General features: G+C 41.4%; 2 protein-coding genes across 17 annotated transcripts in view; one reads left to right on the forward strand and one right to left on the reverse strand.

Annotated features, from left to right (window-relative positions):
• Nucleotides 1-64: 64 nt before the first annotated feature.
• On the forward strand, nt 65-24142 carry tcea3 (transcription elongation factor A (SII), 3). Of its 7 annotated transcripts, XM_088386282.1 has the most exons (20): nt 9366-9590; nt 10958-11020; nt 11094-11199; nt 11292-11382; nt 19755-20150; nt 20352-20465; nt 20595-20690; nt 20763-20831; nt 20907-21008; nt 21079-21141; nt 21438-21497; nt 21763-21831; nt 21892-21954; nt 22033-22107; nt 22192-22352; nt 22424-22479; nt 22579-22734; nt 23455-23601; nt 23673-23744; nt 23824-24142. In XM_088386282.1, exons 1-20 carry the CDS (start codon nt 9522-9524, stop codon nt 23830-23832), a joined length of 2037 nt encoding a protein of 678 aa, XP_088242408.1. In that variant the 5' UTR covers nt 9366-9521; the 3' UTR covers nt 23833-24142. The 7 variants fall into 7 exon arrangements, with proteins under 7 accessions (XP_088242407.1, XP_088242405.1, XP_088242406.1 ...); XM_088386281.1 differs by lacking the exon at nt 9366-9590 and adding an exon at nt 65-481 and having other exon boundaries at nt 20763-21008; XM_088386279.1 differs by having other exon boundaries at nt 9365-9590; nt 20763-21008.
• rcc1 (regulator of chromosome condensation 1) overlaps nt 18736-24217 on the reverse strand; it is a 32562-nt gene continuing 27080 nt past the window's right edge. For 6 of the 10 annotated variants that reach the window (XR_015860690.1, XR_015860685.1, XR_015860691.1 and 3 more), the window contains 6 exons: nt 22518-22583; nt 20878-20988; nt 20277-20677; nt 20060-20179; nt 19676-19789; nt 18736-19195 (listed from right to left, as the gene is read on the reverse strand). The gene's annotated coding sequence lies outside the window, so the exon portion shown is untranslated. Of the gene's footprint in view, nt 19331-19675; nt 19790-20059; nt 20180-20276; nt 20678-20877; nt 20989-22517; nt 22584-24217 lie in introns of all 10 variants that reach the window. The other 4 variants (XR_015860692.1, XR_015860693.1, XR_015860688.1 and 1 more) reach the window with 4 other exon arrangements.

Here is a 24217-nt window from a genome sequence, read left to right on the forward strand (position 1 = left end):
TTTTCTCCCGATTACATCCGTCGGTGAATCTGTGTCTCTTGACGGGTTAATTCGGTCAAGAAGCTTGTTCCGGTCACGTGACGCCACACCTGTCGAGCCCGCGAAGCTAGCAAAAAAAGTTGCAAGAAGCAGAGATGTTTGAAAAGCTTCTTCGGAAAGGGAAAACAACCCAATGAGGAGACGGAAGAAGAAGAGGCTACGACTTCTAATAAAAGGAAAGCTGCGTTTAAAAGAAAGTCCTACTTAATATATGGATTTATCGCCACAGATGATGCGCCGAGTGGCGACAGGCTAGCTAACGAGGCAATGAAGCCTTCCAAACTGCTTCGGCACATGGCGACCAAACATCCTGCATTAAAAGACAAACCTTTGGGATTGTTTGAAAGAAAAAAACGTGAAAAAGAAGGACATTGTCTCCAATTACGCCTAGATTGGACCGGCTCGATTCTGAGAAACAAGCTCCCACTAATTCAACGTAATGGTGAGTTTTATTTTTTATGTGGTTTATATTTGTTTTTATGCCAGTCGTACCATTTTATTTCATCGTATTTATTATAAATGTATTATTTATTCATATAAATGTATTTATTTATTTAAAGGCCGATCCGCGAAAATATTTCCGACACGTAACCGGTCCGTGGCGCAAAAAAGGTTGTGTCATTTAGGAGTTTTATCTTTCTTAAAGGAAGTAATTAGTGTTAATTATTATGTCTGTGCTTCTCATTTTCGGGAAGGAAGTTCTACGTATTAAGGTGAATTTCATCTAATAATTTATAAATATAGTTTGAAATTCTATTTTGAAACCCTAACGCTAGTTTAAAACCCGACTTTGAACTTTATTTTGAAAATCCCTTCAATGGCATATGGTTCACTTCTACACTTGTTGTCGCTCTTAATGCAAACCAAATCGCAGCAGATCACACAGACCTGAGTCAGGATGTGGGCATGTTTGCAAGTGAAGTTATACTTGAGGAGCACATGAGTGTGACATCATCTTGTGGGTGCAAAGGGGAAACACATGTCTCATGATTAGACCAAGCTGACCACGTAGTTTCAGCTGCAGGAGGCCGCTCTCAGTGTGTTGCTTATATAATTTCTAATTTCCCGATTCAAGCTCATCAATTTAAATTGCACAGTTCTGCTCACCTTAATAACGTTTCCAAATATTGTTGGGGTGCAGAGGCTGTGGTTGTCGTTCAACCACAAGCACGACCTGTGTACACGGCGCTAAAAGAAACACAATAGCCTTTGACAGTTTTATCACCATCTACAGATGATTGCTGCAAAGCTGGCAAGAGTTTTTTTTTTTTTTTACTCCAGCAACATAACCTATCATTAAAGAACACAATGCAACCGGATAATACATAATTGTGTCAAACAAAGAAACTTCTATACTCAAGAAGAACACACCCCATTTTTTTTGTTAATGTGACAAAAGCAGGTGTTCTTTTAGGGTTGTTTGGTTTTGTTGGGCATCCAATGAGAGTTGTCCGTTTATTATGCTGCCACAATGGCAGATACTCATTATGTCTTACTTGAATGCTTTTGGTGAAGAGGTCTGATTCTGACCCGAGGATTTGATTCCATGTGTATCTTTTCATGTAATTCTGCCTGGAATCAAGAAAATAATTGGATTTGTGTCATTTAACCACGTGGTCCCAAAATAAACTAGTGAGGGGGGGGGCATGTGGGTGGGCACCCTCGAGATGAAAAATATAGTGTAAGGGATGCTCACGTGTGCAGGGCACTGAGCATTCCTGGCATTACAGCCAGCTGACAAACAATCCCAACTTCAACCCGAGCGCCAGGCCGCTCAATGGCAGCAGTGTGTGCAGGTTAGCCACCGAGGGGGGGGGGGGGGGGCGTCCAAACATTATGTCTGAGGTCTACCTGTCTCCTTAAGTGTGTCATTATCCATCGACTTTTATATTTATATTCTGCTTAATTTAGATGACGTTTAGGCCACAAAAGCAAAACAAGCCGTATGAGACATTTGAAAGCACAAAATAACATTACTAGTCCGCTTTGTTTAACATAACCTTTGCCCTAGACTCGTTTCTTATATTTTCCAATAACATAGCTGAGAATGACAAGAAGCTCAGAGAAAGAGTGATTTAAGATTGTGATTTTTGGCAATAAGCTACGTGCAAAGTTTGGTTCAATCTATTTTGAAGAAGCCATTACAAGTGACAATCTTGAAGGTGATTGCGAAGTGATCTGCCAATGATGATCACGCGCACAATCATTCCAGGCAACTAGAATAGGTAAAAAAAAAAAAGGTAAAGGCACAATGGTTGTCACACACACACATCTGGGTGTGGTGAAATTTGTCTCTGCATTTAACCCATCTCCGAAGGGAGCAGCAGCGGAGCCGCGCCCGGGAATCATTTGGTGATCTAACAGATCATTGTCTGTGGCATATTTATGCATAATGAAGGGAAAGTCCATGTTTCAGTTCCCAGTTCCAAGGTAGCGACAGAATTGAGGTACAAGCAAAACAGGCCTGCCTGCTTGAGCTAACTGCCTGATCTGCCTGCCCTGCCTAATCTGCCTGCCCCGATCAGGTAGGCAAGCGGATCGGGTAGGCAGATCAGATCGGGTAGGCATGCAAATCGGGTAGGCAAGCAGATCGGGTAGGGCAGATCGGATAGGGGTGCAAATCTGATGCCTTATCTGACTGCCTGCCCTGCCCGATTGGTCTGTCTGCCTGGCTGGCTGCGCTGCCCGATCTGTCTGCCCACTCTGTCCGCCCACTTTTCCTGCCTGTCATTTGGACTAAGTTTTTGTTTATAAAACTAATTATAATTACTTTTCATCTTTGTCAAATAATTTTGTACTTGAAGAGCTGGATATTATATACAGATCTTGTAGAGTCACTGCTTCATAAAGGTCTGTTTGCTGAAGGTTTGTTTACTAGTGGCCCCTTTCTTAGTCCCACTTTTTGCCACGTCTGCTCTTTACCTCTGCGTCAGTCGGGCCACAAGTTACCTCCTGCTGCGAGGGACTGAGGTTACTGGCGAGCAGCTCGCTGCGGTTATAACAAACCAGCAGTTTTGGGTCGTATCAGTCAGTGTGAGTGAAACCATTAAATGCTCCGTGTCTTCATGCTCCTCCGTTGGTCATTTGAGAACTATTAAACATGGCACTTTCCCACTCAAAACCAACATCTCTGTCAAAGTGTCTTTCTCCAAGCCTGGAACCGCCATCGGATGGAAAAAGAGGCCTCATCATAACACATAAATCAACCGTCCGTTTTTGCCGATTTCGCTCCAAACCTCGTCCCGCTCTAGCGTGCGTCAAAGTCAACCATCAAAGTTGCTTTAACTAAAGTGTGCCGTGACTATTCCTCTATTAAAGGTCTCAATTTTAAACCATGTTGTTTACATCTTGGTTATTCTTAAAAAAAATGTTTTGACTGTGAATGAGTATGAACCCGTTCACTTGAAACATTGTGATTCAATACTGGCATTATTTTGACACACTTATTTAATTTTTACACTTGTAAAATTGAACGTGTGACCAAAGAATGTAAACACAACCAAAAATTAAGGAGAAGCAACAAGTTAAAATTAGTTTTGCAAGACTCAAAAGCGCAAAATGATTATTTTCATATGTCCACCTGTTCTGTTTAAGTCTATTTTGTCAGTTAAATCGATTAAATTCACCTAACAACTTGATTCTTGTTATATTTAACTAACAAAACAAAAAATATTCTATGAATGCAAACTGGATTCAAAAATTCTCCCGGTTTGCTCAGTTCAAAGAAACACAATATTTAAATATTGACTTTGTGTCCTACCCAACTGTCAAAAACAGTCATTCAGGATGTTTTTAAAGGAAAACTATTTCTCCAACGCCATTACCGTCTTCTAACACCCAGGCGGCCTACTAATAAAACCCGATACAGTTTAGTTCCGTATTTTGCTGTATTAGCTTTGGTGAGTTCACTGTATGTTTTGGCCAGAGGATTTTCCAGCCACTGTTATTATCCTGACCAGTTGGAAGTGTGGGAGCGTAACGCAAAAAAAAAAGCTGGAACAACCTGCCTCATCCTTCTCCTGTCAACTCAAGCCTCGACTTTTCCATAGGACTCAAAAAACCAGGACATCTGGAAAATGTCGACGTTTGACCTACACACTGGGCCTCATCGTGTCGCTCACCGTCAACTCATATTATTGCTATTCATTTTTTTTAATTGCCTAGCTGTGAGTTGGAATAAAAAAGGGGAAATGTTTTGGTTAGCTCAGCATTGAGAACGACGAATAAAGTCTAAAAAGGGAAATTGACGTTATGTGCGGTGGCTATTTTGGGCGGGCTTTGAAGCTTTCTAATGGTCACTGTGGAAATGCTCCTTTTTGGCCAGGAAAGTAAAAGCCACACAAGAACCATGGAGACCATGAAGACTTTCAGTCACAGTCACATTCACGCACCTATGGTCTCCCAAGAATGTAAAATACATATTTAAGGGATGTATATGGAACCTAAAGTACCCGGAGAGAGCCGTGCTGACCACGAATGTTTTTTAAAAAAATCATTCTGTATGGTCAAAATATAATTGTAGCAAGACGATAATAGAATTTCGCATTTTTAGAACTTACCCAGAATTCTTCAACCTCACCGAGGCTGAAGTAAGTGCAGAGGAAGTAAGGCATCCTTTTCTCTTGGCTTTGGGATCTAATTTACTTTCTGGACTCTACCTAGACAAAGACAAAATGTGTGTACATGACGTCAATGAACACACACATCATTTGTTGACCTTCCCAATCACTCTCACACACGCCTGACATCACCATAAGAGACGTCAAGATCAAGCATTGACAGATCGTGTCAACCTTGGAGTGACCTTTTGAGGGATGGGACCGCTTGGACAGGATTTGGGTTTCCTTTGGGCCGTACGTGCCTCATGTGGTAGTAATAAATCCGACGCAACGTTGAACCTAGCACAGCTGAAAGGTGTTTGGACATACCCACATGCTGACTCATCACATGTGATGCTCTTTGGATCTTCATTGGGGAATGATGAAAGGTCCACGTTCAACTTCAAGGACATTGTCTTGTGTTGCAAAGTTTCCGTTTGGTGAAACCTGCACGTTTTTCTGAAAACAAAAAAACTGTCTAGCATATGTTGATCATTTTGTTCTGTCAACTAGCTCAGGAGATCAAAGTGTACATAAATTGGTTTGATAATGCTATCAAGATGATGTGATTCAAATTTTCTTCTTCTGTACCTTCGAGTTTGTTGTCTGGTTTCTTTACAGCCTCGTGCAACTGATTGTTTCTGGCTATGAACATGGGTGAGGATGGACGATTCGTCCATGTTTTCACTCATCATTTTGTCTTTCTCCGCTCTTCACCTGAGCTTCTGCTGCACGGCGGAAGCCAAAGATGTCCAGCGTTTGCAACCGCAAAATCTGTAATTGGATTAGTTGAAAAGGAAATGGGAGTAAGCGGGGATTTGCACACTAACACAATTTCACCTGTTCAGAGGAGCAACTCTGCCTTGTCAATTAGTCCAATCCGGGCATGAGGTAAGAGCGTGAAATGGCAATTTCTCTTTGTGTTCGCAGCCGGTTGTTTATTTTCAAAAGGATGTTTCAGCCAAGCCTGCCTTCATTTATGTGCAAGCGCCATTGAAGAGAGCCTCAAGTTGAAATGGCAGCCTTGGGAAGAACCACAAGGATCTTTTTGCAGACACACTATACAAATGATTCAGTGGCTGTCCTCTGTGTCTGTGTGTAATTGATGGTTACGGATAAGTTATAGTACATATTTCATGGATCCCTTTCCAACCTTTTGTACCCTTTAAAGGCGTCGATGGAGTAGTCACAGTTCAGCTATAGGCTGAATCATTCCCACCACGGTTCTGGTGACATATAATAACGTTAAGCTAGTGAGAGGGAGGGGGGCTGCTTAGGCTCTTGTTTGCTTACTGCATCATTTTGGGTTATCATTTAGTTATTTTGGTTGAGTTGGGACAAACAGTATTACAGTGATTTGGAAAATGCATGCACACCAAAATGGCTGAATCCAAATGATATCTTGAAGTAGATGTATTGATGCGCTCGGCCATTTTAGAGACGTAGCTTCACCTTTTCTGGGGAGACTTTCGACAAAAATTCAGCAGAATAGTCAATGATGACTGTTTAGTTTATTTAGTTGAATTAAGAATGAATTGTTTCAAACATGTAAATTATACATCAATCAAATGAAGACAAAAAGCAAAAATAAAGGTGAAAGTCATTTAAATTATGAGTTTGTATAAATACTAGGTAGAAACATAATACAATCTACTGCACAAAAAAATTAGTCTGAGGTTCATGTTTTTGTACAGCAAGCTCAGCGAAGCATGAAGAGACAAAACTGTATCTAGGTTAGACGTTTTGGGAGTATGAAATTGAATTAATGCCCAAACCAACTGTCTGTGGATTCGCTAGTTCATTAATTAATGGGCACATCCTAATAATAAAAATTTTGGGACGGCCATGCTTGGTGTGTGTTCGAGTCCGAGGTTTTTCAAGTCTGGGTGGTCCTATGGGTTTTCTTTTTCCCTAAACTGCGGTTATTATCAGCATCGAACGCGACCTCACCCGCAAGAGATTCACCTTCCATCCAAGCGCAGATGTGACCGACCTAACAATTCTCCCTCTCTCTTTAGACGGCCTCTATTACAGGTTGTGCGTCCCACACCAGAACCAGACAAAAAATGCACAGCAAAATGAAATCATTCATTTTCTGGTCTGATGTCATCCAAAAATTGCCATAATTGCGCAGGCCTGGCGACTCTGGTCTGTGACCGGCGCTGAGCGAGTTGAGAGCCCAGCAAACTCTTAGCATTTAAATATGCAAAGGGGTCCACAGCGAAGGCTGCTGGACCTCTTTCTTCGTCCTTTTGGAATCACCACAAAGTTTTCAACCACAGTCCAAGTGAAGACAGGATTGAACTTGATGTGGTGGGACTCACCAAGGTAATGACAGACTGTCAAAAGCAACAGCAGAAGTTCAGGGTGCTTTGCAGAGAGAGAAAAGAAGCCTTGTCGACTCGCGCTGGAATTCTTATATAAACATAAATAATAAAGTGAATAAACATTTATGTTTGCTATATGTTCTTTGTGTGAATGTTGGATCTACTCAATGTCACCTTTTGTTTTTTGCGTGTTTTTAATGGCACTGAAGATGACACCAATTATTCGTCTGTGCCACATGCAAATGAGATTCACAAAAGGAATGATGATGCTAATTACCTGGCAGCATTTTTTTCTCCCCAGACATAATGTACGAATACAAAGCAGCCAAGGACATTTTGTTCGCCCAACTGCCAGCCTGGGAAGATGCTGGTTTCAATGCAACCGGTGGTATTTTTATTCTTTCCCAGCAGGACGCCCTTTCAACATGTCTGTCATTACATTTTTGGATGGGCCACATATTCTAAATGACACTGTTGTGTGGATTTGTGAAGGGACAAAAAATAAGCTGAGCTTAAAAAGGGGATCAGATAGAAAGGTCAAAGGTCACAGTTTGCTCGATTGTTCCCCTCTGGTCTCGCGCCAAAGGTTTTAGTACACAAAGCTAAAGGATGTTGGGGATTGATCTCGGTCAGCTGCTCTTCCTCTCGGCCTGCTTCCTATCTTATGTCACGGCCAAGTGTCCCACTTCTCCACAACGCCGCTACCTGCCAGACGGGCGGCCCAAGGACGGGTCGGCTCGTACGCTCGGCCGGTTGCATAAGAGTAACGCAAAGAGATAAGACTCTTTACTCAAGATGGGTTCTTAGTGTGCACTTTCACCTGCAGTTAACAGCATTCTTTCAATTTTTGTGCTATATCAGAGGTGTCAAACGCATTTTTGCCGCGGGCCGCACCATAGTAGCCTTCAGTTTTGAAATCAGAGACTAGTAAAAATGATTTAAAAAATTGAGTGGTAATAAACATTTCTAGCAATATCTCTATTTTTTAAACGTGAAGACAATTTGTAATTTTAGTATTGACACATGAAGTCGATGCACAATTTGTCTTTGCGGGCCACATAAGTTGATGTGGCGGGTCGTATCTGGCCCCCGGGCCTTGAGTTTGACACCTAAGTTCTATATCACTGCACTGTGATAGTATTCCACAATTATTTTGTGTTTTTATCATTGCAAAGAAACAGTGACGATCTCAAAGGCTTAAGTTTTAATTTATCTGTGCATCTTTTATCATGTGCTTTGTAATTTTAAAAAAAATCCATTTATAGTGTCAGTCAGCAGAGACTTGACTTTTTAGACTTTTGACACTTCACCCCTTGAAATATTGTGCAAGAATTAAATGGAGATCAATTGAACAGGTTGTCTGCTAATTTTACGTTACACAACAGCGCAGCCTAGTGGTAGTGACTCAAATGTACCCGCCCAAAAATACAGCTCAATATTTGATATTCGGGTTGAAGTTTATGCAAATATTTCTCTTTCTTGATCTTTTTATTTATTGTTTATTTAATTTTTGGGGGAGGTTGTGAATGATAAAAATGTAGTAAACAGCACCTGGTGTTTTTGGCACAGCAACTTTAGTGCTGTTGCGTAAATAGGACGTGGAGTAGTGTACTGTGGCCAGCTACCTTCAGTGTGGAAAGATTAATCATTATACACTGACCTCCTTTGTGTGGAGAAAACACTGCTAGGTTTCTATCAAACAACTATGATCCATTAGGGAGACGAACACAACTCTTTAAAAATACTCTAATTGCTATCTATGCATGGCTACTTCAGAATCTTTCACACAACACACAGGCTAAGATAAGAAGATGACAGGCAGAAGAGCTTTCACTTGTTGCCACGGAGACCTAATTAAGGAGTTTAGAATGGTGGAACTGTCCGTCACTATGTATATGTGTCAGTACTGTTGTTAATTATTTTTGAATAAATTGGCTGCACATTAATCAGAGCGATGAGTTCAAAATTCAATGCACCCAAAAAAAAAAACAATTATTTCAATGAGGAAGCCTGATATGAATTAGGTCTACTTGAGTAAAGAGCGAGGTCAAGAATGATCTAAACTCGTATCTTAAGGAACAGCTGTATTTTTTTTAAGTGAACTGTCAGTCAAAAATTATACTGTATTTTTCACATGCTGTTACTACTAGATATGAATTCATTCCTCCTCACTTCTTCACTCATTTTTAATTCTGACAAGAGTTTAAATTTGGACTTGATTGCTCAATTGCATTTATAGTTAAACGGACTACTTATCTCACACAAAGAAAATATCATTGTATCAATACTTTTTTGTTTGTTTGAATATTATCTCGAGGGTGAATCGTGTTTCATATTTTCTGCCTGCTGTGACCCACCAAAGTGTCCACTCCACTTCTATATTTAGCTGTCATGTGTCGTCGGGGTGGTCAACTGGAGGGAGGACGCGGACACGCCCTCTCTCTTGAATGGAGCGCGCCGTGCGTAAAGTCCGACGTGCAACCGAGCTAAATTGTAATTGGTTTCTCTTGCACACATTTCAACGTTTGTAACCGCACGTAGTGATTTAGATGCAGCAATGACGCGGGAGGAAGAGTTAATCCGGATTGCCAAGAAGCTGGAAAAAATGGTGTCTCGAAATAACACGGTGAGTGGAACTGGACGACCCACAGGTGGCGCGCTGTGGTTTGCTGTGTGCAGTTGGAGGCAGTGCGTCGCTTTCGCTGAAGGGAAACAGGCCTTGTTGCGTTACGGCAACTTTAAATCAACTTGAACTAATGACTTTAAGACTTCTACAGTAAACTCTGCACCCTTTTGGTGTGTTATGTGCGCATGCGCGTGCATGTCGCGCACTGTACTTGTCAAGAGAGTCTGTAATGGATGATCAACAGGTGCTTGCAAAAAACGGATCTGGGAGCAGTTGTTTACAGATTGATGTGTGTCAAGTGCTGCCGCTACTTCGCTGCGTGTGTGTGTGTTGCATATGTTGAGCAAAACGTAAACAAGTATGCAGCGGTTGTCGATCGCCAAGTGCTCTTGCACAGTAAGACGGTGTTACATGTCAAGTTGCTCCCATATTATCTTGCTCCTCGTCTCGAGTTACGACTGTTATTGTAAGGCGAGTTGCGCAGTTTTGTGTTTCGCGACTGCAGATTCGTCACAGCGACTTGGAACCTCCCTGATTCCAAAACTGTTCAAATTCTCAATAAAAATGCTGAACGAAACGTCTCGTTTGCATTTCCGACTGGCTGCAATAACAGTCGCAACTCGAGACGGGGAGCAAGATAACGTGGGAGCAACTTGACATGTAACACCGGCGGCTGTAAGTTGTACATTGTGTTTCCAAGGCTTGTAAAGGACTTGACTTTTGGATAGAAAGCTTTTAGAGTTTTAAAAATAACTTCATATACAGCTGCTTGACCAAATTAAATTATTAGTCATATTATGAGTTGCATAAAACAAAATAAAAGCTACACAGAATAAGATAGCGGTCAAATGTATGCATTAATTTTTTAATATTAAATATTTGTATGTACGATAGATGTTAAAAAGGAATGTATAAAATAAAAATATTATTACGGGAGAACATGTTTGCGTTTATTTATAAGACCTCCATTGCAATGCAATGTTGGCCAAGTTATTTCCAAAATGTACTCTTAATAAATACATATTTATCATATGTATGTGTGTCATATGAAAGTAATACTACAATATTTTCACAGGATTACATTACTGTTTTGTTACTTCGATCAAAGCAATCTGTAAAATTGTGGCATTTAACTGTTCATTTTTAATAAGACAATAATGCGAAAATGACAGATTACATTTATCCTTGTAGGACTGCTTCATTTAAGTTTGATAGTTTTGTACCACTAAATCAAACTTGTCAAAATGATTTAAAATTACACTAAATATTTTATTATGCTATGAAATTGTGTGCTGCTACACTTTCATTTTCTTATTTAGGGACCGCAATGGTAAATGTATTAAAGGTGTTCAATATTGCATATGCAGGAAGGGGCTATGGACCTGCTGAATGAGCTCAAAAGTTTCAATATGACACTTAAACTCCTCCAGGTAACACGGATTTGTCTTAATACTTTATTTCATCCGGCAAAGGTGCAATGAAAGTTGGTTCTATTTGTCTTAGGAGACAAGGATCGGCATGTCTGTGAATAGCATCAGGAAGCATTGCACAGACGAAGATGTCATCGCTTTGGCAAAAGTACTCATCAAGGAATGGAAAAAACTTTTGGGTATGTCGTGCGGAACTGTCGTATTCCATGAGTAGTTTAACAGATCATGTATATCGAGTGCCTATTATTTCCCCTGATGACACAAACTCCAGACTCCGGCCGTCCTCAAATGGAGAAAGCCGCAGAAGAGAAGAATGGTTTGGACTCCAGCAAAGCAGAAGGGTCACCAAACGACTCACCCAGGTCTGTCTGTAGCTTAGCATTAGCTCAGCGCTTCTCAAATAATGGGGCGGGCGCGATACCAATGGGGGCACCAGGGAACATACTTTTTTTTTGGCTGTACTAGATTAAAGGGTAATTAGACATCCACTGCAGTAGGTGGCGGTATCACTGGAAGACTGATACCCCCCCCCACACACGATGGCAACAGTCACTCACTCGGTCGTGAACGGGAAATTGCGTCACTGACTCGTTCTCGAACGGGATATTACGTATGACTCAAAGAGTGCCTACTTCGTCTATCACTCGCTGCTGTTTAGTCGTTCGCAAAGATTTACGAGTGCTGCTATCTCAGCCAGCACACGGACATTATGCGGACATTGATGTCTTTGTTGGCTTGTTAAGTTGATGGTGTTATTATACCAAATTTGTTTGAGTAAAACGTTGAAAGGAAAAAACCCTTTGTTTTGCAGTTGTTTTCAGGTTAGCTACCTAAATGTTGTAAAGCAGGGGTGTCCAAGTCCAGTCCTCGAGGGCCGCATTCCTCCATGTTTTCCAAGTTTCCCTCGGTAAACACACCTAATTCAATGATCAGGCTCCTGCAGAACGTGGGGATGAACTGAGTGCCAAAAGTCCCAATGATCGTGAGCAGCAGGGGGGGGGCCCCATTTCAACCCCTTACACTGAGTGCCAAGCAGGGAAGAAATGGGTACCATTGTTATAGTCGCTGGTATGACTCGGCAGGGGTTTGAACCCACAACCTCCCAATCTCAGGGCGGACACTCTCCTCTTAGGCCACTGAGCTGGTAAACACTTGTATCGTAGTATAACACTTATAGTCGTTTTTAAATAACGTGTATACCTATATACGCCTAAATATTGTTATCCGATATATCTACTGCAATTTCACATTAGATTGCTGGTTTGAAATTTGCTTTTAATATTATTATTTTATTTATGTTAAAACTTGTCTGGTGTTTTATTGCTTGTTTCTTTATTCGCCAATTAAAACATAAAAATCAGCCTAATCATGCTTTATATGACAATATGTGTAGGTACACCTTCAATAGGTACACTACACAAGGTTTAAAAAAGAGAATAAATAAATAAATAAAGGGCTAATTGCACAACAAGATAACTTCTCGCACCTGGGATCGAACCAAGTTCTTACCGAGCAAGAGTTCGAATCACTAACCAGTCGGCTATTTCGACCGACAGTCTACAATTGCTTGCACTGTTTTGTACTAGTGATGTGCATTCCAGTTGTCAAGTGAACTGAATCTTTAGAATCGGTTCACTCAAAATATTTGTTCAAAAGAATCGTTCACCAAATCGTTCGCTACACTTTCTTATTTATTTATTTATTTATTTATTTTTTTGACCTCTTGTAGTGTACCAAAATATCCCATCTCAGCAGGACCCAAACTTTTTATCATAGAAAATCTGCAACACAGTTGCTCGTGTAACCATAAAACCATACATGTCCCATTCACTTAGAGCAAGTCTTCCATAGGGTAGTGGTTAGTGCTCTGGGCTGTCACCCCAGCGATCCAGGTTCGAATCTCAGTGGAACACAAAAAATTTTATCGTAGAAAATTTGCAACACAGTTGCTTGTGTAACCATAAAACCATACATGTCCCATGCACTGAGAGCAAGCCTTCCATAGGGTAGTGGTTAGTGCTCTGGGCTGTCACACCAGCGATCCAGGTTCAAATCTCAGTGGGACCCAAAATATTTTATCATAGAAACTTTGCAACACAGTTGCTCGTGTAACCTTAAAACCATACATGTTCCATGTACTGAGAGCAAGGCTTCCATAGGGTAGTGGTTAGTACTCTGGGCTTTCACCCCAGTGATCCAGGTTCGAATCTCAGTGGGACCCAAAAATTTTATCATAGAAAATTTGCAACACAGTTGCTCGTGTAACCTTAAAACCATACATGTTCCATGTATTGAGAGCAAGGCTTCCATAGGGTAGTGGTTAGTACTCTGGGCTTTCACCCCAGTGATCCAGGTTCGAATCTCAGTGAGACCCAAAAAGTTTTACCATAGAAAATTTGCAACACAGTTGCTCGTGTAACCATAAAACCATACATGTCCCATGCACTGAGAGCAAGGCTTCCATAGGGTAGTGGTTAGTGCTCTGGGCTTTCACCCCAGCGACCCAGGTTCGAATCTCAGTGAGACCCAAAAAGTTTTACCATAGAAAATTTGCAACACAGTTGCTCGTGTAACCATAAAACCATACATGTTCCATGCATTGAGAGCAAGGCTTCCATAGGGTGGTGGTTAGAGCTTTGGGCTTTCACCCCAGCGACCCGTGTTCGAATCACAGTGGGACCAAAAAATCATAGAAAATTTGCAACACAGTTGCTAGTGTAACCATATAACAATACACTTCCTTCGAGCTAGGGTTAGGTGTAAAGTTAGGGTTAGAGCTTGGGTTAGGGTTAGTGCTTGAGCTAGAGCGTGGGTTAGGGTTAAAGCTAGGGTAAGGGTTAGAGCTAGGGTTAGAGCTAGAGCTAGGCTTAGAGCTAGGCTTAGAGCTAGGGTTAGAGCTTGGGTTAGGGTTAGGGTTACAGCTAGGGTTAGGGTTAGAGCTAGGCTTAGGGCTAGGGTTAGAGCTAGTGGTAGGGTTAGGGTCAGAGCTGGGGTTAGGGCTAGGGTTAGAGCTAGGGTTAGAGCTAGAGCTAGGGTTAGAGCTAGGCTTAGGGCTAGGCTTAGAGCTAGGCTTAGGGCTAGGGTTAGAGCTAGGGTTAGGGCTAGGGTTAGAGCTAGGGTTAGAGCTAAGGTTAGGCTTAGAGCTAGTGTTAGGGTTAGGGTCAGAGCTGGGGTTAGGGTTAGGGTCAGAGCTGGGGTTAGGGTTAGGGTTAGGGTTAGAGCTTGGGTTAGGGTTAGGGTTACAGCTAGGGTTAGGGTTAGAGCTAGGGTTAGAGCTAGAGCTAGGCTTAGGGCTAGGGTTAGAGCTAGGGTTAGAGCTAGTGGTAGGGTTAGGGTCAGAGCTGGGGTTAGGGTTAGGGTCAGAGCTGGGGTTAGGGTTAGGGTTAGAGCTTGGGTTAGGGTTAGGGTTACAGCTAGGGTTAGGGTTAGAGCTAGGGTTAGAGCTAGAGCTAGGCTTAGGGCTAGGGTTAGAGCTAGGGTTAGAGCTAGTGGTAGGGTTAGGGTCAGAGCTGGGGTTAGGGTTAGGGTTAGAGCTAGGGTTAGAGCTAGGGTTAGGGTTAGAGCTTGGGTTAGGGTTAGGGTTAGAGCTAGGGTTAGAGCTAGGGCTAGGGTTAGAGCTAGGGTTAGGGCTAGGGTTAGAGCTAGGGTTAGAGCTAAGGTTAGGCTTAGAGCTAGTGTTAGGGTTAGGGTCAGAGCTGGGGTTAGGGTTAGGGTTAGGGTTAGAGCTTGGGTTAGGGTCAGGGTTAGAGTTAGGGTTAGGGTTAGAGCTAGGGTTAGAGCTAGGCTTAGGGCTAGGGTTAGAGCTAGCGTTAGAGCTAAGGTTAGGCTTAGAGCTAGTGTTAGGGTTAGGGGTAGGGTTAGGGTCAGAGCTGGGGTTAGGGTTAGGGTTAGAGCTAGGGTTAGGGTTAGAGCTAGAGTTAGGGTTAGAGCTAGTGTTAGGGTTACTTAGGGTTAGAGCTAGGGTTAGAGCTAGTGTTAGGGTTAGAGTTAGGGTTAGAGCTAGGGTTAGGGTTAGAACTAGCGTTAGGGTTAGCGCTTGGGTTAGAGCTAGGGTTAGCGCTTGGGTTAGGGTTAGAGCTAGGGTTAGGGTTTGAGCTAGGGTTAGGATTACGGTTCGTTTTTTTTTCAATGGTAACGCTTTTTTTTTTTTTTTTTTTTTTTTTTTTTCAAAAAAACCATGTATGGTCGCTTTTTTAAAAAAAATGGTAAGTTTTTTTTTGTTTTTTTTAAACTACCATGTATGGTAGTTTTTTTTTTAAACTACCATGTATGGTAGTTTTTAAAAAAAAAAAGGTAACTTTTTTTTTTTTTTTTTTTAAACTACCATGTATGGTAGTTTTTAAAAAAAAAATTGTAACTTTTTTTTTTTTTTTTTTCAAACTACCATGTATGGTAGTTTTTTTTTAAACTACCATGTATGGTAGTTTTTAAAAAAAAATGGTAACTTTTTTTTTTTTTTTAAACTACCATGTATGGTAGTTTTTTTTTAAAAACTAAAAAAAAAACTACCATACATGGTAGTTTAAAAAAAAAACTACCATACATGGTAGTTTAAAAAAAAAAAAAAAAAAAAAAGTTACCATTTTTTTTTAAAAACTACCATACATGGTAGTTTAAAAAAAAAACTACCATACATGGTAGTTTAAAAAAAAAACTACCATACATGGTAGTTTAAAAAAAAAAAAAAAAAAAAAAAAAAAAAAGTTACCATTTTTTTTTAAAAACTACCATACATGGTAGTTTAAAAAAAAACTACCATACATGGTAGTTTAAAAAAAAAAAAAAAAAAAAAAAAAAAAAAAAGTTACCATTTTTTTTTAAAAACTACCATACATGGTAGTTTAAAAAAAAAACTACCATACATGGTAGTTTAAAAAAAAAAAAAAAAAAAAAAAAAAAAAAGTTACCATTTTTTTTTAAAAACTACCATACATGGTAGTTTAAAAAAAAACTACCATACATGGTAGTTTAAAAAAAAAAAAAAAAAAAAAAAAAACTTACCATAAAAAAAGCGACCATACATGGTTTTTTTGAAAAAAAAAAAAAAAAAAAAAAAAAAAAGCGTTACCATTGAAAAAAAAACGAACCGTAATCCTAACCCTAGCTCAAACCCTAACCCTAGCTCTAACCCTAACCCTAGCTCTAACCCAAGCGCTAACCCTAACGCTAGTTCTAACCCTAACCCTAGCTCTAACCCTAACTCTAACCCTAACACTAGCTCTAACCCTAACTCTAACCCTAACACTGGCTCTAACCCTAGCTCTAACCCTAAGTAACCCTAACACTAGCTCTAACCCTAACTCCATCTCTAACCCTAACCCTAGCTCTAACCCTAACCCTACCCCTAACCCTAACACTAGCTCTAAGCCTAACCTTAGCTCTAACCCTAGCTCTAACCCTAACCCTAACCCAAGCTCTAACCCTAACCCTAGCTCTAACCCTAGCTCAAACCCTAACCCTAACCCTAACCCCAGCTCTGACCCTAACCCTACCCCTAACCCTAGCTCTAAGCCTAACCTTAGCTCTAACCCTAGCTCTAACCCTAGCCCTAACCCTAGCTCTAACCCTAGCCCTAAGCCTAGCTCTAGCTCTAACCCTAGCTCTAACCCTAACCCAAGCTCTAACCCTAACCCTAGCTCTAACCCTAGCTCTAACCCTAACCCTAACCCCAGCTCTGACCCTAACCCTACCACTAGCTCTAACCCTAGCTCTAACCCTAACCCTAACCCTAGCTCTAACCCTAACCCAAGCTCTAACCCTAACCCCAGCTCTGACCCTAACCCTACCCCTAACACTAGCTCTAAGCCTAACCTTAGCTCTAACCCTAGCCCTAAGCCTAGCTCTAACCCTAGCTCTAGCTGTAACCCTAGCTCTAACCCTAACCCAAGCTCTAACCCTAACCCTAACCCTACCCCTAACACTAGCTCTAAGCCTAACCTTAGCTCTAACCCTAGCCCTAAGCCTAGCTCTAACCCTAGCTCTAGCTGTAATCCTAGCTCTAACCCTAACCCTAACCCAAGCTCTAACCCTAACCCTAGCTCTAACCCTAACCCTAACCCCAGCTCTAACCCTAACCCTAGCCCAAGCTCTAACCCTAACCCTAACCCTAACCCAAGCTCTAACCCTAACCTTAGCTCTAACCCTAACTTTACACCTAACCCTAGCTAGAAGGAAGTGTATTGTTATATGGTTACACTAGCAACTGTGTTGCAAATTTTCTATGATTTTTTTGGTCCCACTGTGATTCGAACACGGGTCGCTGGGGTGAAAGCCCAGAGCTCTAACCACCACCCTATGGAAGCCTTGCTCTCAATGCATGGAACATGTATGGTTTTATGGTTACACGAGCAACTGTGTTGCAAATTTTCTATGGTAAAACTTTTTGGGTCTCACTGAGATTCGAACCTGGGTCGCTGGGGTGAAAGCCCAGAGGACTAACCACTACCCTATGGAAGCCTTGCTCTCAGTGCATGGGACATGTATGGTTTTATGGTTACACGAGCAACTGTGTTGCAAATTTTCTATGATAAAATTTTTGGGTCCCACTGAGATTCGAACCTAGGGTGCTGGGGTGAAAGCCCAGAGCACTAACCACTACCCTATGGAAGCCTTGCTCTCAATACATGGAACATGTATGGTTTTAAGGTTACACGAGCAACTGTGTTGCAAATTTTCTATGATAAAATTTTTTGGTCCCACTGAGATTCGAACCTGGATCACTGGGGTGAAAGCCCAGAGTACTAACCACTACCCTATGGAAGCCTTGCTCTCAGTACATGGAACATGTATGGTTTTAAGGTTACACGAGCAACTGTGTTGCAAAGTTTCTATGATAAAATATTTTGGGTCCCACTGTGATTCGAACCTGGGGCGCTGGGGTGAAAGCTCAGAGTACTAACCACTACCCTATGGAAGCCTTGTTCTCAATACATGGAACATGTATGGTTTTAAGGTGACACGAGCAACTGTGTTGCAAATTTTCTATGATAAAATTTTTGGGTCCCACTGAGATTCGAACCTGGATCACTGGGGTGAAAGCCCAGAGTACTAACCACTACCCTATGGAAGCCTTGCTCTCAGTACATGGAACATGTATGGTTTTAAGGTTACACGAGCAACTGTGTTGCAAAGTTTCTATGATAAAATATTTTTGGTTCCCACTGAGATTCGAACCTAGGTCGCTGGGGTGATAGCCCGAGCACTAACCACTACACTATGGAAGCCTTGCTCTCAGTACATGGAACATGTCTGGTTTTAGGTATACACGTTATTTAAAAGCTAAGTGTTATACTACGATACAAGTGTTTACCAGCTCAGTGGCCGAAGAGGAGAGTGTCCGTCCTGAGATTGGGAGGTTGTGGGTTCAAACCCCGGCCGAGTCATACCAGCGACTATAACAATGGTACCCATTTCTTCCCTGCTTGGCACTCAGTGTAAGGGGTTGAAATGGGGCCCCCCCCTGCTGCTCACGATCATTGGGACTTTTGACACTCAGTGTAAGGCAGGGGTGTCCAAGTCCAGTCCTCGAGGGCCGCATTCCTACATGTTTTCCAAGTTTCCCTCGTTAAACACACCTGATTCAAATGATCAGTTCATCCTCACGTTCTGCAGGAGCCTGACCTACTGGTTGAAGTCATATGAACTGAAAAAAGCCAACACTAGCACACACAGCACAGACAGAGCAGGCAATAAAAAGTGCAGTGGGACTCCATGGAAAAATATTGAACATATTATAATTTTATTTTATTTAGCGAATGCAAAGTCCCTAAGCCAAGCAGTTGCCTCCTGGTCTGCTGTATGGAGGGTGACTAACCCTTCTTTAAGTCTGTGGAGAGGACAAACTTCTATGATGTGTTCCATGGTTTGCTCCTCTCCACAAGCACACAGTGGGGTGGGGCTACTGCCCCATTTGTGAAGGCTGGCCAAGCAGTCCTGAAACAATTGAGTGTGGACCACTGTCTTCTTGAGAGGTTGGTGCCAGGGATGATGGTTGGGGTCTGGCACCAAGTGTTTGTTTGGGACCTTTTTGGACTCCCATTCCATTTTCCAAGCCAACTGGATAATGAAGTCGGTTGGGGGCAATGGATCAGCGTTCTCATCGCGCCCCCTGTCAGTACCCGGGCTTGCCCAGGGAAGCAAATGATCCTACCAGCAGACTAAATTTCGAGACGACACCTGAGAGCCAAGTCAAAAAATCCTAGTCACAGTCCCAAAGCCGATATTATAATGTAATGTTGATATAATATATATATATATTTTTTGTAATGTTAATAACATGGGGGGGGGGGGGTTCAAAATGTTTTCTTCTCCCTAAGGGGGGCATCACAAAAAATATTTGAAAAGCATTGCATTAGCTGCACTGACACCACTGGCGGTGCTAGATCAGGGCGGGTCACAGGGTCACTGCTAGCCCCCCACCCCAAAATATGCACAGGTGCCAGGCCACATAATTAACTTTAGATTTTTTTTTTCTACATTTCCACCCATCCATACTGAATCTTTATCAGCATTTTGTGAAGAATTTTTGGGGTTTGCAAAAATACGTTTGACTTTTTCTTTTACTGAGATATCTTTGCCCACCCCAACCAGGAAAGAAAATACTAGCTCCGCCAGTGGCTGGGACCAGACTTATAAAACATATGAAATATTACGTACTGTTCTGGGCCTCACTGTTTGTCTTAGGTTGTAAAATGGCGGTTGTATTGTTCGTTGTTGTTGGTGGTGGTGGTTGCAGGAGATTGGACATCAAACAGCAACTGGATTCCCTACCTGATGCAAATCAGCCAATTAAAGACAAGAAAAGAAAACATACAGATGAGCCCAAGAATAAAATGGCGCATAGATACGAGCATGGCGATGAAAAGCACCATACTGAGAAGCGACTAAAAGAAATAGTCAAAGAAGGTAAAAAGCCGAGAGAGACAGAAGTCAACCAACATCAGAAGAAACGCAAGCATGAACCAGACAATGCAAAAGAGATAAGAGAGCACAAGGAGCCCAAAAGATTCAACGACTTGAAATCCAAAGAGGAGAACAGACTTGAGAGGCTGATGAACACAATTCCAGGCGAGCCTGCGAACGACGTCTTCAGGGAGAAATCATCAGGTGTCCAAAAGCCATTATTTGAAAGGTGAGAAGAGGCCCAGCAATTCCAAATATCTGTAAAGAAGGGAGATGGCAGAATGATTTTGATCACCAGTGCGAGTTTATTATTTTTTGGTAGCAACTTTTCCAACATGTCCCAAAACGGACTCACCTGTTTTGAACGTGTGATGTCATGCTGAAATGTCACAAGACAGTGGACCTTTCAGAAGAAGCTTCTTCATTTCAGGAGAGGAGTTCTGGACAGCAGCGTTCTCTATCCCACCCGCTTCCCCTCCCCTCCTCGGCCCGCTCGGCCCCCCCTCCCCATCAGGCGCCCCTCTGTGGATATGAAGAAAGAGAGGTCAGCATCCTGAACCAAAGTGCATGATGGAGTCTGTGCATGCTGCATGCAGCCACGTCGTGTCGTCTTTATCGTGAGCTCGTTTGCTCCGTTGACGTTCCGGCCCACTCAGGTGTGAAATTTGTTCAGGAAGGATGGTAAAGACTCCTCGTTAGGGCGCTCTCAAGCTTCAGGGCTCACCTCGCCCAAGGCTAAGCGCCCTTCACTGGACTCTAAGAAAGAGAGGTCAGGCGGGACGTGCTCACAAGCATGACTGGAATGAATTACCGATTGAGAAGCTCATGTTTTGTTCATTAGGAAAGTTCCAAAAGACCCAAGCACGCCATGGGTTCCACTTACTTTAAAACTCCACCCCCCACCACCAAGGTTAGAGTGTTGTGAAGATGTCACCTCTGGCTGTGACGCGACTGACCTCTTGCTCAAGATGTCTTGTCCTTGTAGAAAAGAGCCGCCAGATCCAAACGCTCCTCTGCCTCCATTGCCTTTTCATCTTCATCCGCCACCTGCGCCAAAGCGCCCCTCGCTGGATGGAAAAAAAGAGAGGTGGGATTCGGATCATAACAGCTCAGGAGATGGAATACTTTGAAGCTTTTTGATATGTTTTTCACCACAGGATGGATTCCTCAGACTCTAAAATTGCTTCCCAGAAGACATCAGATTGTGTGAAAAGAGACAGGTTGGACACTGGGACACAAATTTGCAGTGGAATGGATTTGTGTTGTGTGACAAAAAAAAAAAAAGAAAGGCACACCTACATTGCATTTGGGATAGTGGTTGAAAAATCCTAATTTCTTAAAATGATTTATGAGACTTTATTTATTCATTTTTGAATATTCTATTTTATATTATTTTACTGTTTATTTTTATTGTATTATTAATTGTTTTTTATTCATTTAATTTTTTCCCAAACTTGGCTTAATGGGTGAAAACAGCCAAGCGTCAAGTTTTTCTGTGGTTTTTTTTTTCTTGCAGGAAAGACAGTTTGGATAGCAAAGTGGCTAAAAAACACTCAATGGATGTTAAGAAAGAAAGGTTGGCCATGCATGAGTGTGAAAGTGCTTGTTTGGCTGTTAGCCAGATATGCGGCTTCAATTTTTTCAACACATTGGCCCATTACAGGAAATTAAAATGGGAGAAAATATGTCCAGAGAGAGACAAATGTTTTGGCTGCAAAATGATTTATTCTAAAACTAATTTATGAAGTGGAATCCTCCCAGTACAACACAAAACTTCGAGAATAACTTGAAACCCAAATTAGCAATTATTTCATTTAACATTTGTTTCTTTCTGTTTTCAGGAAGAACTCCCTTGACTCCAAATTAAGCCAGCCAGTGAAACACCAAACAACTCCCACTAAACCAGAAAGGTCTGTAATATTTTAGTAATATTGATTTATATCGGCTCACTCAAGTGTATCGTTACTCAGGCGGGAGTCGGACTCGAAGCACAACAGCCTTTCACCCTGTGCAAAGAAGCTAACATCTGAAAGGTACACAAAATATTTTCTGCACTTCATTTGCCATCGGTGTGTTAAAAGCAAAAAGAGAAAGATGACTTGATGTGACAGGCGAGAGTCTCATGGCTCAAAGGCCACTCAGTCCGGACCTCCGCAAAGAAAAACATCCACTGACCACAATGAAAGGTATTTCCACCATTAATGCCAATTGAAATAAAAAGAAATCTTTTTGAGAGGCAAAATAAAAAAATCTGCATCTGTTTTGTTCAGAAAGGGCAAAACCGAAGCCCCGAAAACTCCAACTACGCCAAGCAGCCCGTTATCCCCCGGCTTCGCTTCCACCGGGGGTTCATTACCGCCTCACCTAATTACCGGAGACTCGATTCGTGACAAGTGCATCGAGATGCTGGCTGCTGCCCTGCGCACTGACAGTAAAAAAATATTTTTTATCATCTCATGAGAATAAAAGATTGCACATTTTATGCTTGTGTTTTGCTCACAGATGACTACAAAGATTTTGGAACTAACTGTGACAGCATGGCAGCAGAGATTGAAGATCATATCCTTCCATTCGGTCAAATATGCGCACGACTTACCACTTTCAATCATGTGCAAAGATGAAATCTTGCTTCGGTCTTCCTTGACTTGACCGTCGCACATATCTACCAAGAGATCAAGGCCACCGACATGAAATACAAGAACAGAGTGAGAAGCCGCATTAGTAACTTAAAGGACCCGAAGAACCCCGGTCTGCGCAGGAACGTTCTCGCAGGAAGCATTGATTTAAGCCGCATTGCCAATATGAGCGCAGAGGTAATGTGGATAAGACTATGACTACAAAATGGTGTTATCTTAGAAGAAACGTGATGTCCCTAGAAAAATATAGAAATGATAAATATATACAAATATAAATTTATAAATAGTATAAATTATTATTACAAAGGACAGGCAAAAATATGGACAAAAAAATTATCTTAGAAGAAACGTGATGTCCCTAGAAAAAAATATAAATTATAAATATACATAAATATAAATTTATGAATAATATAAATTATTATTACAAAGGACAGGCAAAAATATGGACAAAAAAATTCCAGTTTTAACCCAAAAAAAAGTCCAGAAAAAAATAAAATAAATTATTATTACAGGGGATGGGCTGAAATGTGGACTGAAAAAAATCCAGTTTAAAAAAAAAAAAAACCTGCAAAATACCCAAAAATCAATTATCTAGCACTAGCATATTTCCAAGCAGATTTTAAGGAGGGACAGTGTCCCCGTGGCCCCCCTCTAGCTCCGCCAGTGTTCCCTCCTTTCTGTTAAACATATACCTTTGTTAAACATTTACAATGAACTTTGTCACTATCTTCCGAATGACTTGTGCTTGTTACAGCCTGGCAGTAAAATCACACTCAAACTTTTTTTACTCAAATGTTAGATTATGCAAACTCTGTATGATCACCCAAAATTCACTAAACTCTATTGAATGATCACAGCCATGCTTAATTTTGTGCTCCGTTGCTACATCACCCAAAGGAAATGGCGAGTGACGAGTTGAAACAACTGAGGAACGTCCTCACCCAGGAGGCCATCAGGGAGCACCAGATGGCCAAAACTGGGGGCACCACCACTGACCTGCTGCAGTGCGGCAAGTGTAAAAAGAAGAACTGCACATACAATCAAGTAAGACCCCGTTTGGTTTTGAAGGTTCCACTGTACAATAATGAATTTGACATCCTTTGCACAATTTGTAGGTGCAGACACGTAGCGCTGACGAGCCCATGACCACATTTGTCCTGTGCAACGAGTGTGGGAACCGCTGGAAGGTCAGCTTCTTCTTCATTTTCACTTGTGTACATATGTAGAGACAATTTTAAATAATTAATCTGTTTTTCCAACTTTCAGTTCTGCTGATGACTTCCTGGTGAAACCATCTTTTTTTTTTTTTTTTTTTAAATAATGGGGAGTTCCTAATTGTTGCTGATTTTAAATATTTTATATTCCAACAATTTCCACTTGAATGTTTTTTTTAAAGCATGCTAATAATAGTTTGCTGTCTAAGAAATTGAAGATTGAGCATGGAATGACTAAGTTAAGTATGAGCGCAATTGTGAATAAATTGGCTCTGTAATAAAAAATTGTCCCTAAATGTCACAATGAAAATATCCATAATTATTCATCATTATACTTTGTATATAATTCCAATAAACTGTAAACAAGATGATACATGTTTATAATGACACATTTATTCAAGCCATTACTCAAATGACATGGCTTCTATTTCATCTTCATCATCCTC

This window comes from Syngnathus floridae, chromosome 10, assembly GCF_059516105.1.
Source record: "Syngnathus floridae isolate MCC-2025c chromosome 10, RoL_Sflo_1.0, whole genome shotgun sequence".
NCBI lineage: Eukaryota > Metazoa > Chordata > Actinopteri > Syngnathiformes > Syngnathidae > Syngnathus > Syngnathus floridae.